Source organism: Salvia miltiorrhiza, chromosome 7 (assembly GCF_028751815.1).
Source record: "Salvia miltiorrhiza cultivar Shanhuang (shh) chromosome 7, IMPLAD_Smil_shh, whole genome shotgun sequence".
Lineage (NCBI taxonomy): Eukaryota > Viridiplantae > Streptophyta > Magnoliopsida > Lamiales > Lamiaceae > Salvia > Salvia miltiorrhiza.
Genome location: NC_080393.1, coordinates 18,394,922 through 18,411,016, shown reverse-complemented (window position 1 = coordinate 18,411,016; position 16,095 = coordinate 18,394,922). Strand labels below are relative to the sequence as shown.

Genomic DNA, 16,095 nt, shown 5'->3' with positions numbered 1-16,095 from the left:
TATTAATTTAGGTCACCAAGGGCCGTATTGAAAGGAAGTGAATTTATACCGGCATAGTTTGTTAGAGAATAATATTTGTGGATTAATAAATAAGCTAGCATAAAGTTAATTAAAGCTCCATAATGTTGAATATAAACCAACAAAACTGATGACTAAAGCCAAAATTCCCTAATGTTTTCCTACTGTTACACATTTCACTTAACACAGACACACACTCACATTCACATATGCATACTGTGTGTGTGTGAAAGGTTGGTAAGACAAATTTGTTGGGGTGTGGTTATTGATTGCAGAATGAGCAGGCACGCTTTCTTTCACTCAAACTCAAACCAGACATGCATTTCGAATACAGAGATAGGGTTTTATATATTGATAATAATAATATTATATATATGTGTGTGACTGATTAATTATGCAGGTAACGAGATGAATGCATATACTATATTACACTTCTCCTTGCAATTGCATGTCACAAACCCCCAAATATTCCTCTCTTTTTAATAGTACCTTTTTCCCTTCTCTCGTTTACTCATAGATAACCCCACCTCCCATCATTACCACAACCCACTCATTTCTTCTTCCCATTTCAAAAATTTCAACTACTGTTAAAATCATCTAATTCCGTAACTCGATGCGACTTTTTTATAACTCCATTTTACATTGAAAGATGATATGACTGTTTTTCTTAGTTAGTCACTATTTTCATAACAATAAATGTATGCAGCCACATTGGCCACCCACACACTAATATAATAAAGATAATCTTAATTTATTTAATTTATTTTTTTTAAATAAAAATAGGATTTAGTTATTTTATTATATTCTCTAATAAAATAACTAAATCTTATTTTTATTTTAAAAAATAAATTAAATAAATTAAATTATTTTCTATTTAAGTAAATTGTGGGTAACCACAATGTGGCTGTTTAGCATTACTCTTTTCATAAACAAGCTATGATTTATTAATAATACCACTTCCGCCTATACTAATTAAGATACAAGAACTTGCAACGGAAAGAGTATTAATTAGTTCACAGCTACCTCAAAGAATTTAGTTGGGAAATCATTTTTTCGCATTTTATATTTGTTAATTGAAATTATTTCCCATGCAAAAGTGTAAGTATATTCATGGTAATTGAGGGCATAATGGTCCCGAAAAGGTGAGGCGTGGAATAATTTGAATTTGGAGCTGGTCCATTTTTTTAAATAACAGGAAAAAAGGCACTGATCAACAAGAAATGATGCCATGCTATGTCCTCAAATATGTATATAATAAGGTCGAATTTGTCTATTCAAGAAGTGACAAGGATTTAGTGATATTATTTTCGAGTATATATGAATATTTATCCCACACAACTTTTTCATCAAGTCACGTTCATTTTGTGTTTCTATTTTAATTTTAAATCTTTTCTCCTAGTAATTCAACATATTAATTACTAGAATTTAGGAACAAATTGATTAATTCTCGTTCTATATTTTCATTTTTCTCTTGAAAAATCTATTCCAGAAGACATCCAGACATTTTGGTGGATAGTTTGAGAATATAATGGTCAGAATTTCTGTATATGCGTTACGTCAACTCCCAATTTATTTTCTTTTAGGTTGCAATATCATAATTACATGTTTGCAACATCATTGCGTGTTTATTCTTCTTTCGTCAACCATGGCGATTTCTCCTGCCCTACCACCAATTCATAAAATCTCATGTGGGTCCCCATATTTATACTACAATTTTTGTTGCATCTCAAAATTTACAAAATTGTCACCAATTTCTTCAACCCAATAGATAACACTACAACCATCATGTGTTACTACTTAATTATTAGTCAATCAATTGCAAATATAATGAAATGCTCATCAATAGTAGTATTAATTAAGATGTGTGAAAGTTACAGATTTTAGTTCTTGATTATTAATATAGCTTCGACCCCAACACTTTCAAAATTATGTTATATATTCATGTCTTTCCTCTTGCTGGAAAATTTTGTCCAACTAAAAGCAAATTAATTTAAAGACAGTTGCAAAAGTATTAGGTACTTAAGATCCCAATTTAAACGTCAAAAATACAGTACCTTCTTTTTTAAACGTCATTTTCATATTAATTAGACGTATATATGATCGGATCGATGAACATTCAAATTCGGCAATATATTTTGCTCATATTAATTTAATTATGGTAGCAGCTACAGATTTATCTAAAAAAAAGTAAAGAGCTGAATTAGATTATACTACATCTTTTTCAGCTACAGATTTACATTGAGTTCTCAGGGTTTTTCACATTGACGGTAGAATATTTATGAAAATTTGGTTATAACCTCCCTCCACGAATAATAAATACTTTTAAGTCTAAATTAAATTGTAGATTGAAATAAATAAGAAGTGAAAAAGAATGAAGATGTGACGCACATAATAATAATAAAGAAATAGCGGCGTAGAAGCCGACAATGCAGGGGGCCATAAAATTCCACGCCTGCATGGACGTGCGTGTGCTGAGCTGGCCTCCCCCGTGGGCCCCAGCTCGCGTGCAAACCCGGGCTTCTCTCCATGTGGGCCCCTTCCCTTCCCCACGTACAATATTATTCCTCTTAACATCATTACATTCTTTTCCTAATCTTCATTATCACCACTTTAATCATACTTATTTTTCACATTTCACCTTTTATTTTCTTACTTTTTTTTTTACGTTGTGTGAGAGTGGGACGTCGGTTTTATTTGTTTTGTTTCTAATCATTGCTATATTTTGTGTGTTTTTCTCTCACTTTTGAAGTACACAAAAGTGCCAAGCATAACCTTAATGGATCAATATCTATTGTCGAGCATATGGATCCACTTTCAACGTAAATCTGTATTGATTGGGAATGGAAAATCAGCCCATGAGCTATCCATGGTTGTGAATCCCTATGGCCGTTTAGTTTCATAGCTATTTTACCAAAAGCTGGTAGATCCACTCAAATTCGAAAATCAAATATGTTTATAGAGTTGCCTAGAAGATTAGTGTATTAGTATACTTTTATTTTCTATATAATATAACATTTTTTCTAAAAAAAAGTCTTAAATATCAGTGCGAATGTACCATGCACTTAGAAAATGCATGTATCATAGATTCACGTACTTTGGAAAATGAATGCATGTGTGTATAGTCATGTATAATTATATAAAGGTGTAAACAAAGCAAGTTTTGAATATATAATTAACCAAAATATGCTTTCTTCTTGCAGATTTTATCTCATAAAGATATTTAATTCAGAATTATGAGATGATTTTATCTGATTAATAATCACTGAATTACAATAAACGAAGGATGCAACAAATAAGTATTGCATTAACTGATCTTAAATCTTAATTAAAAGAGCGAGTTGTTATAAAAAAAAAAGAAATTGTGACAAATTTTTCATGAAGAAAGGGAGTAACATGTTTAGTCATGCACATTTTTTTAATTGTTTAATCATGTACATTATGAAGATATTTTCTCAATAATTTATAATGAGATTTGCAATGTTTTTAATCGATAAGTACACAACGAAATCAGTGGTCATTGGTTTATCAAACAAAAACAATCAATTCACGAAAAATATTGGTTGTTTCTATTATTATTATTATGTTTTTTTAAAATAATTGAAAAGGCTTCGAGTTATAGGCTTATAGGCTTGCCCGTAGCACAAATTATAATCATAATTATTAACAACAGTAATTAAATCAGGGTAAATTTGCTGAAACAGTTGTGTAGAAATCCGAACAGAGTGATTGGAGAGGGTGAATTCAACATACAAGCCCATAATGTTCAATTCTTTTTTCCTTTTTTTTTTACGAAAAGCTCTATTCTATTTCACTACATTAAATAACAAGATAACACATATACAATTAAGTGCAGTTCAGTTGATAAGATATTTTCTCTTCAATCACTAACAGAAAGTGTTTGCTTCGATAAATAGAATAAATAATACTACTACTATTTATAAGATTGATATAATTAAAGGATAACTAAATAATCGATCCAATTTTAGTATGATAAATAATCATTCAATTGAATTATTAGAGTGCGGGTCAAATTATCCATCACGGGCCTAATTATGCAAACTAAACATATAGTTAAGTTAATCTAGCATTTGCATCCCGTGCAATGCACGGGAAAATATTTTTAATTTTTATATTTATATAAAATTAATACTTTAAATATAATAAAAAATTAATTTTAATTGACTATTGAAAAAATAAAAAAATAATTCACAATTATACAATTTGATATTATGAAAAACAAAAATAAAAAAATAAGTTAAAAAAAAAACTAAAAATAAAATTCTAATTAAAAATATATTTATTCAAAAAAGATGAGAGAGGAGAGAGAAATTTATAAAACTTTAATATTTAAACAAATTTAATTTTTACATTTTAAATCAAATATTTTCATAAAATATATCATATTAAAGCTCTTATTGTGATATTTAATTTGATATATATGCATATTAAATATTTTATAATTAATCGAATTTCACAATTTTGGAAAGAAATGTAACAACAAATAAGAAGTTAAAGAAAATAAAAATAAAAGGAAAAGTATATAGTTTAAACATAAACCTTTAATTTTATTATAACTACAAAATTGCCACTCAATTTAGAAATTAATTTGAAATTGATTTCAAATTGAAAACTCCCTTTTTAATATAGTATAGAATATTATATTAATCATTTCCTGACACTCAAATCAGATGTCTACTTAAAAGAAAAAAGAAAAAAAAATATTTGATATCAAGTACATTTCCATCTAAGGATTCCCGTTCATATGATAGATTCTACTATAATCCAGTTTAACAAACATAGCTTAGATGCAACAAGCTTCAATTATCTTTCAAATGCAGCAACAAGGGTTGTCTACGGGCCAATTGGTTCCAGATCTGAATCATCAATTTACGGTTCATCGTAATCAGCCCATCTGAGTATGGAGAAGGTTACGTGTCGAACCCAAAACCAACAATTCAAGGTCCTATTCGAACCGGGGGGTTTTTTTTTTTATATATATATTTAGTTTAAATTTGAGTGTTGTATATATTTTCCCTTTGTAATTAAATAATTAATTTACTATATTATTTTTAATTTAATTATTGAAGACTAATAGAATAAAATCATAACACTCAACTATAATAAAATTCATATAATTATTAAAGACACAAGGTTTATTAAAGACACAAGGTTTTATAATTCATATAAAATTCATATAATTATTAGGGGAAAAGACACATTTAGCCAAACTCACATAGTTAAGGACTTATATAGCCACAAGGTTTAAAATAAGACTTTAGTAACCAAAAGCCAATCAAATGACCAAACAGCCCTTCGTCTACAATCATGCTTAATTAATACATGCAAACAGTAATATCAGGCCCAACATGCTTCTGTAACACTTCAAAATAATTCTAAACATAAATCAACATTATACCTTCCGTCGAATGGTCACCTTCAGGAGTTTTTGTCGCGTTTTACGGACTTCCTGCCTTCTCGGCCTTCGTCCAACCACGCACTCGCAAGAGATGGTTGCAACCTTCTTCCTTCACTGTGTTTCGGCTTTCGCCGAATGGTCACCTTCAGGAATCAGTTTCCCTCATTCACTATGTCTCGACGTCTAATACTTTTGTTGATAAATGAAAAGAAAATATTTTTACTAAACCAAAAGTTGGGCAAAAACAAAGCGTTTAATGAGGAATTATAAAATACTTAATTTATTTCATAATAATCTCCCTAAGGGAGGAGACTAACTTGTTTAGCTACTCATTGGTAGCTAATACTTGTTTAGCTACTCATTGGTAGCTAATCCAGAACATGGTTTTCGCCGTTCGATGTCCTCCACCCTTTTTAAGATATCACGCAAGAGGTTTAATGTTTCCTCTTGTTTGAGTGATATTTTATTCATTTCCATTGGTAGTTCATACAGCTTGACGCCGTAATACTCCACCGTTCTTTGAATCTCCCGTAAGTTAACGTTGTCGGAATAATTTGGTTCGATCTTGTGGTAGCTAGGATAAGTTACCCCTGCTTTGTCCTTCTGTTCCATCAAAGGTGATATTGATGGAGGTTGGCTCTGGCTCGTCTGTTTGCCGATTTGGCCTCGGCATTCTCCAGTAAGGCATCAAGATGCTCCTGGATGTTCGTAATGATCTCACGAACAGTCTCCTCGTCCTCGGTAATGTTGAGCATAAGTGCTCTCCAATACCAACGTAATTCACCCATTAGGTGATTAGCCTCTCTTTCCAAAATTTGGAAAGATATCTTGTATACAAGACATCTCGGACATTCGTCCGGATCCATACCAATTCAATGGAGTCTCCTCCCACATAGGTTAATCCCATAGGTTAATCATAAAATAAATTAAACATAATATAATTTCTCATTAAAAACCCGCTTTGATACCATTTTTGGAAACGCAGGATCAGCACTATGATTAAGCAATTTTTCACTATTTGTACACAGTTGATTATTAACGTGCACAGTTGACCTAGGGGCGCAATTGTCTTTAAAGAGAATTTTGGCTAGAAAAGTCATTCTTTAAAAGAGGTGGCTAAAAAAGTCATAAACTATGTGTTTTAGGTTACAAATGTCAATTCTCACATTATTAAATTCAAAGTAAACATGTACTACAAATTACAATCTTCAAATTACAAAATTTATTAAGTACACTAAAAATAAAATATAATGTTTACACTTAACATTTATTCTATAACTACACAACTACAAAGTAGATATCAAAGTTTTTTTTTTTTTTTTCAAAAAGTTTAAAATTATAAATTTAAATACTCCCTCCGTCCGTGAATTAAAGCCCCATTTACTGTTGGGCACGGAGACTAAGAAAGCTGAAAAAGGTGTTGTAGGTAAAAGATAAGGGTAGTTGTTTACTTTTTGCTAATCTTTACTTAAGAGAATGCTTTTACTTTATTGACTTTAAGTTTTCCATTTAATTTTATGTTTCATTGATTAATTAATTTAATAGGCAGAATTCAAAATTTAATAGGCAAATGTTTCATTGATTAATTAAAGAAAGAAGGCAGAATTCGAAATATGTGTAATCAAAGTCACTCAATCTCATTTCATAGAATTCATCTTCCACCCCCAAATCGTGTCTGCCCCAAATCCACTATCCTTCCGCCTTCCCCATCCCCAAATCGTGTCTTCGGCGATCTCCGACATCGACACCACCGGCGCACGGCGATATTCATCGATCCTCCCCTCCGATCCCTCGCCGTATCCTCCGACTCCCAGGCCTCTCCTTCCTCGCGCTCGCGGCGATATCGATCGGCCCTCCCCTCCTCGCCGACTCCTCCGACTTCTCATCCCTTCCCTCGCTCGCCGACGCCATCACTACAGTCCAACAGGTCTTCTTTTTTTTTTGCGAAAATCACCTTTCGATTTTTGGGAAAATCTCCAGTTCTCGACAAATTCCCAAATCAAAGAAGAGCCATAAGGATATTCGCAAATCCAGTGCCCTAAGCCGCTTCTGCATCAAACGTCGTCAGGATGTTGCGCACCACCGCCGCGCGGGAGTCGCTCGCACCACCGGTCACGGCCAGGGCTGGTCCGCGCCGCCACGCCATCGCCGCGTCCGGGGTCACGACGTGCGAGATCTGCTCCGATTCAGAGAGAGGGAGACGAGCCGCTTCAGTATCCGGCAGCAACCACGGCGCCGCTTCAGCTACCGGCGACATCTGCTCCGATTCTGAGAGAGAGAGAGAGGCAACTGCGAAATGAATTGGAATTCTCTAGAATTCCAATTGAGAGAGAAAGACTAAATTAATAGACATAAATTTATTTTGCATTAATTAAGGATGAATACTTAAATCTATAATTAAGTAGGTTAAAAAATGAGGTGGGATAATTAATGGCAAAGGGTAGTAATTTAAAGTAAAGAGGGAGGGTAAAAGGGTACAAAAAGGCAAATGGGGCTTTAATTCGCGGACAAATATTTAGAGGCAAATGGGGCTTTAATTCGCGGACGGAGGGAGTACTATAAATTGGCGGTTCGGCCTGACGGTTCAGAATTTCAGGCCTTTAACCGGCCCTTGTCTAGGGCGGTTGCGGTTCGGCCCACCAGTCAACGGTTCTAGCCTCAGATCGTTGGCCATGGGCCAGTTCCCAATCGGTTCATCCAGTACCGGTTAGCTCTGAACAACACTAGCAGCAACCCGAGTAAAAAGATTTGTTTCGTCAGACACAGTGAAATATCCCAAGCATACTTAATGCATCAAAATCCTTGTTTCATCATCCGGTCTTTAAAAATATATATTCCTCAATACCAAAAAAAGGCATGTATCAACTAAGGACTTTTAGTTATAAAAGTTGGTTTAATACAATTTTTGGTGGAAAAATATGAAGAGATATAACACAAAATGATAAATGCAGATGAGCAGGGAGTAGCTTTTTTAAATGATGAACATCTGATGAACCAATGCTGCACTTATCTCTATAAATTCACATAGCTGATTTTGTATAGAAATTAATTTCGAGAACAGGACAGATATATAAATATATAGCAGCATGTTTGGTTTGTGCTAACTAGAATAGAAAAGATTATTATTCGAGTATAAGGGAAAAGATTCGAAGCAGGGGAAATATGCAGAGAAAAGCTATATATTACGGAGCTCACAGCTTATCCATACACGATTATGGTTGTGTTTAGATATGTGCTGAAACCCACTTTTCTAAAACTGCATCACTCCAAGAAGAATCTCTAATATTCTTCCCAGTTCTTTTCACGTCATATAATATATTTGGCCAAACCCTAACAACAACATCCTTCAATCTCTGCTTTCATCTGATAAACAAAAGAAAATAAATAGAAAAGGAGAGAGGGTGTATTCCCAGAACTTACATCACAATGATGACCCAAAACCTTTCAATTGGACACCGATAAAATCCATATCAATTTCACTGTCCACAAAGAACAAAACAAATCAGTTTCAAGCATGAATAATATCTTCAGTTGACATACTTTTTAAGGAATTAATATTGATTCATATTCTAGTTAGCATCTTATTATGGTATTGACTAACTATTTTGAAAAGGAAAATATGCGGTTAGACTCTCAATTCTTTTTGCAGCATGACTGTAACAACAAACCACATAGTAAGATAAGATATTGCTTTCAGTGAGACAAAGAAGCAGCAAAGCACTAAATCACAAGAGATCAATAACTATGACAGAGAAAGAACAAGATATTGGACAAAGAGTCATATAGAAAGCACATAACAACAAAATAGTGGGATAAAGGAAGGTATACAATCATATTCTATCACTAAAATCCCGAAATTTCCTGATACATTGTGTCTACAAGTCAGGATTGATCGCGGAGGAAATATCTAGTCAATAATGACGATCAAACGAGCATGGCCCTCTTCTCGTTGATAAGCTTCAAGAATCTTCATTTTACTTCGTTCCGAAGCGTTCAGTAGAAACATTTTTATTCGATCAGTGTACTTCAAGAATCTTAATTATACGATCAAACGAGCATGGCCCTCTACAAGTCAGGATTGATCTGTACGTATTGCTAAACGTGAAGTACCTCCCATGAGAACAAGTAACCATCTGTCATCACACGCACCTCTTACACATGGAAAAGTAACGGCTAACAATTTTAGCCATTAAACATTACCTCAAGAGATGCAGAACTGAGTTCATCAGAAGACTTGAGCATAAGTGACTCCAAACCACGATTTCTAATCTTTGACATAAGTGACTCAACTTGTAAAACCTATATGTCAAGCAAAATCAGCCAGTACGAAGTTAGCTTCTATGGAACAAAGTTATTAGACGTTCAACTGATGATAAAAAAAACCTTATCACGTACAAACTAAACTTTACTCACTAATGGTTGCCAGTTTTCACATATCTCTTTCAATTCATCAACAGAATGTAGGATTCCAGCAAATGCTCTTTGAAGCATTTCATGGTGACAAATTAAGTATCGGCAATCGTGTCAAGTATTGGCTTTAAAAAAATCAGTATCTCTTTAATCTTTTGGTGATATGTCTGAACTGGTTCAGTTTTTATGCTTTCACAAGAGGATAATTGTAAAAAACAAGTGATGCTGTTGAGAAGCGATTTCAACAATGATATCTCCATTCCCTGCTACATCAAAGTAAATAATTGTTCATGTAAGATGCAAGGCAATCACAAAATAATTTTTTCTGGCAAACTCTGATGAGTATATTTACACATCCAAAAGTATATTTGAAGTAGAAAAAATTCGTAATAAGTTGTGAGAATGAATCATCTCTAATTTCTAACCATAAAGCTCAGACATCAGAACAGCACACGGATTATAGTATATTGTATTACAAGTGCTTCATCAATAGCAAGAAGACAAAATAGATAAGCAATTACTAGCCTTTTCATGAACAAAATCAATTTAACATCAAAAAGAAAAAAAGAAAAAAATCTAGAACCTAGAGTTAGAAATAGATGGGAATTGGGAAAGGGAAGAAAGAGGTCCTTTTTACTTTGAAATTGCAGCATTCTTAATTCATTAAAGGACTAAATGTTAAAATGAGACCTACCTGCAAATCTGTATTGTCCTAGCCGAGGAAACATGAAGTTGTTCAACACCGAACGCAGTTCCCATTGAAAGGGTTACGGAGTTTACATCTCGAAACTCCTGCAGTAAAGAACTCTGCTTAACTAGTTAGCATATCACCGGAGATCATTGCAAAAGGAGAACCATCATGGAAGTGATGAGACCGATTTGTCCCTATCAATAAGTTCTCAATCAACTTATGAATCATAACCAATCCAAGTCAAGTTTGCGGCACAACTCCATTAAAGAACTCTAAATATCTATGTAAAGCGTCACCAGTAATCATTGCAGGAGCATATACCATCATGGAAGTGATGAAACCGTTTGATATCCCTAACAACAATTTCTCTGTGTGCCAACTTAGATGCCAACTTCAGCGCAACATGACAGTCAGCACATATACGAAGATTCTTAATGATGCGTATAGGGCTTCCAGGAGGCGTTCTAACAAGAGAAAATGCCAAAGCTATTCTTTCACTATGCAACCACAAGAGACGTGATTTTTCATCCTCTTCAACATCAAGCAAAATCACATCATGATTAGGAACATATCCAACTCTTTTGCTTCTCAAGTTGAGCCACTCAAGCATTGCGTGAATTAGTTTGATATCTTCATGTGAATTGTCTCCTACAACAAAAGAATGAACTGTTCCCTGAATCTCAACCCAACTAAGGCCAGGTTCCTTCTTTACCTTTTTTTTCTTCATCCTTTTCCTAACAAAAGCCACATTATCCCATCTTTTTGCACCTGCATATATGTTAGACAAAAGCACATAAGTTGATTCATCTTGGGGTTCCAACTCAAGCACTTTCTCAGCGGAAATCCTCCCAAACTCAACATTACTGTGTGCAACACAAGCCCCAAGTAATGCGCGCCATACCATAACACTGGGTTCATGTGGAATCTCTCCTATCATCTTTACTGCCTTGTCAATATGACCCAATCTTCCTAGAAGTGATACCATACAAGTATAGTGTTCCATGCATGGTTTAATACCATAGTCCTCTTGCATGGAAGTAAAATAAGACTGGCCTTGATCCATTGATCCAGTGTTGCTACATGCTGAAAGGACAGCAACAAAGGTCAAAGGATCGGGTGTGATTTTGGCTTTTTGCATAGCCTCAAAGATTTTTAAGGCCTCAGCACCAAGACCGTGCATTGAGTATGCCGAAATCATTGAGTTCCATGAAATAACATCTTGTGTTCTCATAGAGTCAAAAACTGAACGAGCATCCCTAATTCGTCCGCACTTTCCATACATATCAATAAGAGCATTGCTGACAGCATCATCTTCATCATACATGGTTTTGACAGTCATCGAATGTATCTGAGTCCCAACCTCCAAAGCTGCCAAACATGCAGCAGCCCTAAGCAAGCTGGAGTATGTTACCTCAGTTGCTTGGACATTTTGTTCTAACATATTAAGGAATAATAGTAAGGCTTTCTCTGCATCTCCTAGTTGGACAAATCCAACTATCATCGTGTTCCAGGAAACCTCATTTTTATTCGCGGACTGCACAAACAAATCCACTGAAAACCATATTTTTCCACATTTAGCATACACGTCCATGAGGGCATTGAGAGCAAACACATTCAAATCAAGCCCAGCCTTGATCATGTGGCAGTGGACTTGAGATCCGAGTTCCAGGTCCTCCTTTGTCGCGCAAGCTTGGAGGACACTAGCCAAAGTGAATTCGTTAGGACTTACGTAGGTTTTCCTCATTTGAAGAAACATATCCAATGCCTCCTGACAACGATCACTTTGCGAGTACCGAGAAATCATGAAACTCCATGGAACTACATCGTCTTTAGGGATCTCCTCGAATACATGTCTAGCATCCTCAATGTCCCCGGACCTCGTATACAAGTCAAGCAAGGAAACACCCACATATTTATCCATCTCATAACATGTCTTTACAACGCATCCATGAATACTCTTTCCCAATTCAGCATTTCCGAGTCCAAGACACGCCTTAATCACACTTGCAAAAGTATAATTATTTGGCAGCAAGCCTTCCGACCTCATTTGATTAAATAGATCCAGTGAATCTTCAAAACAATCATTCTCAGCATAGCAAGACACCATCCCTGTCCAACATACCATGTCCCTTCCGACAATTCCCTCGAACACTTGTTTAGCAAAGTTCACAACCCCAAAAACGGAATAAGCATCTATAAGAGATGTCCCAACAAAGGCATCAGAACCATAACCAAGCTTATAAATGCAAGCATGAACGCACAATGTTAATTCCAACCAATGCATGGTCACAAGCGACTTCAAAATCGAGGTGAAAACAAAAGAGTTAAGCTCATGACCCTCCTTATGTATCCTAAAGAATAAGTTTACAGCTTTATCATACTCCTTAAATTGAGAATAGCCCTGAATCATAGTAACAAACGAAACAACATTTCTCTCAGGCATTTCGTCGAACACTTGAAGACCATCAGATAGAAGCCCCGTTTTCAAGTAGAGATTCAACAAAATATTGCGAGCATATAGGTCCAAACAGTTGCCCCTCTTCAGAGTATCGCAATGGATGATTTTCGCTCTGTTGGGGTCGTTGTTTTTCGTGCAAAGTTGAAGCATTCGGGCATATGCATGAGAATCGAAGTCCGGAATCGATGACGCTGGAGCTTTGTTGCTAATGGGCTGCTCTCGGCATTGGAGAGCAGGAACAACCGAAGATGAGCGACGATGCTGTAGAAAGGAAAAAATGCGGAGCAGCCGATGGTCGCCGTCGTATCTCCATTGCTGCGAAAATCGGTAACAGTTGAATTTGGTCATGCGGAGAGCTGTAACGCAAATAACGCGTGCTTTTAACACTGGGCTATTTATTAAACAAATGTGGTAACTGTTGCTACATCAATCCAAAAGTAAATTTCAAGTAGAAAAAATTCGCAGCACAAGCATACTAAGTTGTAGTTTGCCTCTCTAGATTCTTACCACATTTAGCTATGGACAAATTACAAGCAGCAAATAATTTATAAAGCAGATACAATACAATTAGGAAGAGCAGTGGAGGCGGCGGCGGAACATCGGATGAAAAGGGTTCTCTGATTTGGTTTGCGTTGACATTCAGCCCATATTTCCGCTATCTAAGTAGATACTGTAAATAAAGTCAAATTTAATTTAAGGTTAATTACGCAAAAACTCACGAACTATACCCCAATTTTCAAACTTTTCAAGATTTTTTTTTTTTTTTATCAAAAATTTCCTGAATTTAAGGGGTTGAACAATTTTTCCGTACTTTATAAAAATCCCCAAATTTATAGCTGACATGACATTTTTAAGCTAACTGAAACATGACATGGCATCGCCGGACGAAAATCAAAACGACGTCGTTCAGTAGGGGGTAAAACGACGTCGTTTTGAACCCAAACCTCTCTCTCAGTTGGGCTCGAGCTCGTCAGAAGTCGAACAACAATTGAGCCCAAACCCCACTGCTGCATTTGGGAGGCGGCGGATCTGGTGATGGTGGTGGGGGAAGGCGGTGGGTGGTGGAGAGAGAGGGGGCGGCGGAGTCCGCCGGAAATCGAGCAGCAGCAGTCGAGCCCAAACCCCACTGCTGCATCTGGAAGGCGGCAGATCTACGGAGATGGTTGATGGCGACGGATCTGGTGATAGTGGTGGGGGAAGGCAGTGGGCGGTGGAGAGAGAGGGGGCAGTGGAATTCGCCAAAAATCGACCAATAGCAGTCGAGCACAAACCACCCCACTGCTGCATCTGGGTGGCGGCGGATTTATGGAAGTGGTTGGTGGCGACGGATCTGATGATGGTAGTGGGGGAAGACGGTGGGTGGTGGAGAGAAAGGGGGCGGTGGAGTCTGCCAAAAATCAAGCAGCAGCAGTCGAGCCAAACCCCACTGCTCCATCTGGAAGGTGGCGGATCTGCGGGAGTGGTGGGGAAAGGCGGTGGGTGGTGGAGAGAGAGGGGGCGATGGAGTTCGCCGGACATAGAAGAGGGGGAGAGAAAGAGAATGATTTTTTGTTTTTATTTTTTTCCAAATGCCAATTTTTCAATCCTAATAGGCGCCATGTCAGCTTGGTATTACCTTGTAGGCGACGAGTCAGCCTGGAGCTTCACTGGAGAAAAAAGCATGGAAAAATTATTCAATCCCTTAAATTCAAAAAATTCTTAGTAAAAAAAATTCATAAAAAAATTGAAAATTGGGATATAGTTCGTGGCTTTTAGCGTAATTAACCCTTTAATTTATTACCTCGTCATAATTTTTTAAAAGTTCTCAATTGTGCTGCATTCGTTTAGTTATAGTATGAGTTTTTTATTTACTCCAAAACAAGCTATTATAGTATAATTTAATTTTCAGATTTGTTTTTGAAAAAAATCGTTGAAGTTATGCCATTATTACAATCTGTTAATTAAATCTGCTAGTATTAATATAAAATATCAGTATAATAGTAATTTTTTTACCGCCAATATTTTCTCTCCCATTTTCTCTAAATTTAACCAATTTCTTTCACTTCTAACCAACTACCCGTCACTCACTCTTTTTCTCTCTCTCTCTCTCTCCCTCTTTTTTCCTTTTTCTTTAATTTTTTTTTACATTTAGAATTTTTATTTTTCCTAAAATTTATACATTTAAATTAATTAAAAGTTTTAATACGCATATCAAATTAAATATCATGACATGAGCTTTAATTTAATTTATAATAGTATATAAAAAAACTTTAAACTAAAAAGAAGATATTCAAATTAATCTCTTTCTCTCTCTTATTTTATAAATGAATTTAGTTTTTTATCTTTTTTGTTATTTGCATAAAATATTTTATGAAATCATGAAAATTATGTACATTTTATTATGCAAGACTGCAATTATTTTTATTACTCTTTTATTTCAAGTTTTTATTTTTCACTATATTCATGTTTTAAACTTGCATGAATTTTTCATAATTTCTTTTTGCGTTATACTAATAGGTTTTTTTTTTATTATTATTGTTATTAGTGTAGAGAGATAAGGACCATAGTGCATTTAATTATTTTCATATGTTTTGTCGTATGTTTGGATTGCTTCAATAGATTATTCTGTATTGGTTATATATAAAAATAGGAAATTCATATACAATTGAGTTTTACGAGTTTTAATTATAATATTTTTTTTTAAAATCCAACTTGGTGTAGGAGTTTATATTAGTTTATTTTAGAATTCTTTAATCTAATAGAAAAAAAAAAAGATAAATTCATAGATTTGTAATTTATTTTTCCTGTAAAAAAAAGTAGAATTGAACATATGATTTATATTTATTTAATTTAACAATAATTTTTTTGGTAATATATATATTTTTAAATGCATTAACTTTATAAATTCAATACAATATTCTCACATTCTTACGAAAAACATAATTTTCACAATAACCAATCCATATATAAACTAAGCATGTGAATAAAATTTTCATATAATATTTAAATCCCCTACTTTATGAAGAATGTGTATTAAAATATTTTTCATAAAATTTAAGGATATTTTTATTTCAAATTTACCAACCTCCTTAAATTTTTTAGTCTGAATACCTCTTAATTTCG

The 16,095-nt window shown here is 34.7% G+C and overlaps 1 protein-coding gene across 16 annotated transcripts; it reads right to left on the bottom strand.

The window, feature by feature from the left end:
- Positions 1-8,535: 8,535 nt before the first annotated feature.
- Positions 8,536-13,656, bottom strand: LOC130995679 (putative pentatricopeptide repeat-containing protein At5g13230, mitochondrial). 16 transcript variants are annotated; one of them, XM_057921064.1, is made up of 5 exons: positions 13,501-13,656; positions 10,539-13,349; positions 9,848-10,110; positions 9,635-9,733; positions 8,536-9,567 (listed from the first exon to the last, which is right to left on the bottom strand). In XM_057921064.1, exon 2 carries the CDS (start codon positions 13,339-13,341, stop codon positions 10,828-10,830), a length of 2,514 nt encoding a protein of 837 aa, XP_057777047.1. In that variant the 5' UTR covers positions 13,342-13,349; positions 13,501-13,656; the 3' UTR covers positions 8,536-9,567; positions 9,635-9,733; positions 9,848-10,110; positions 10,539-10,827. The 16 variants fall into 16 exon arrangements, with proteins under 16 accessions (XP_057777047.1, XP_057777045.1, XP_057777038.1 ...); XM_057921062.1 differs by having other exon boundaries at positions 8,536-8,913; positions 9,830-10,107; XM_057921055.1 differs by having other exon boundaries at positions 8,536-8,913; positions 9,848-10,107.
- Between the last annotated feature and the right edge of the window lie 2,439 nt (positions 13,657-16,095).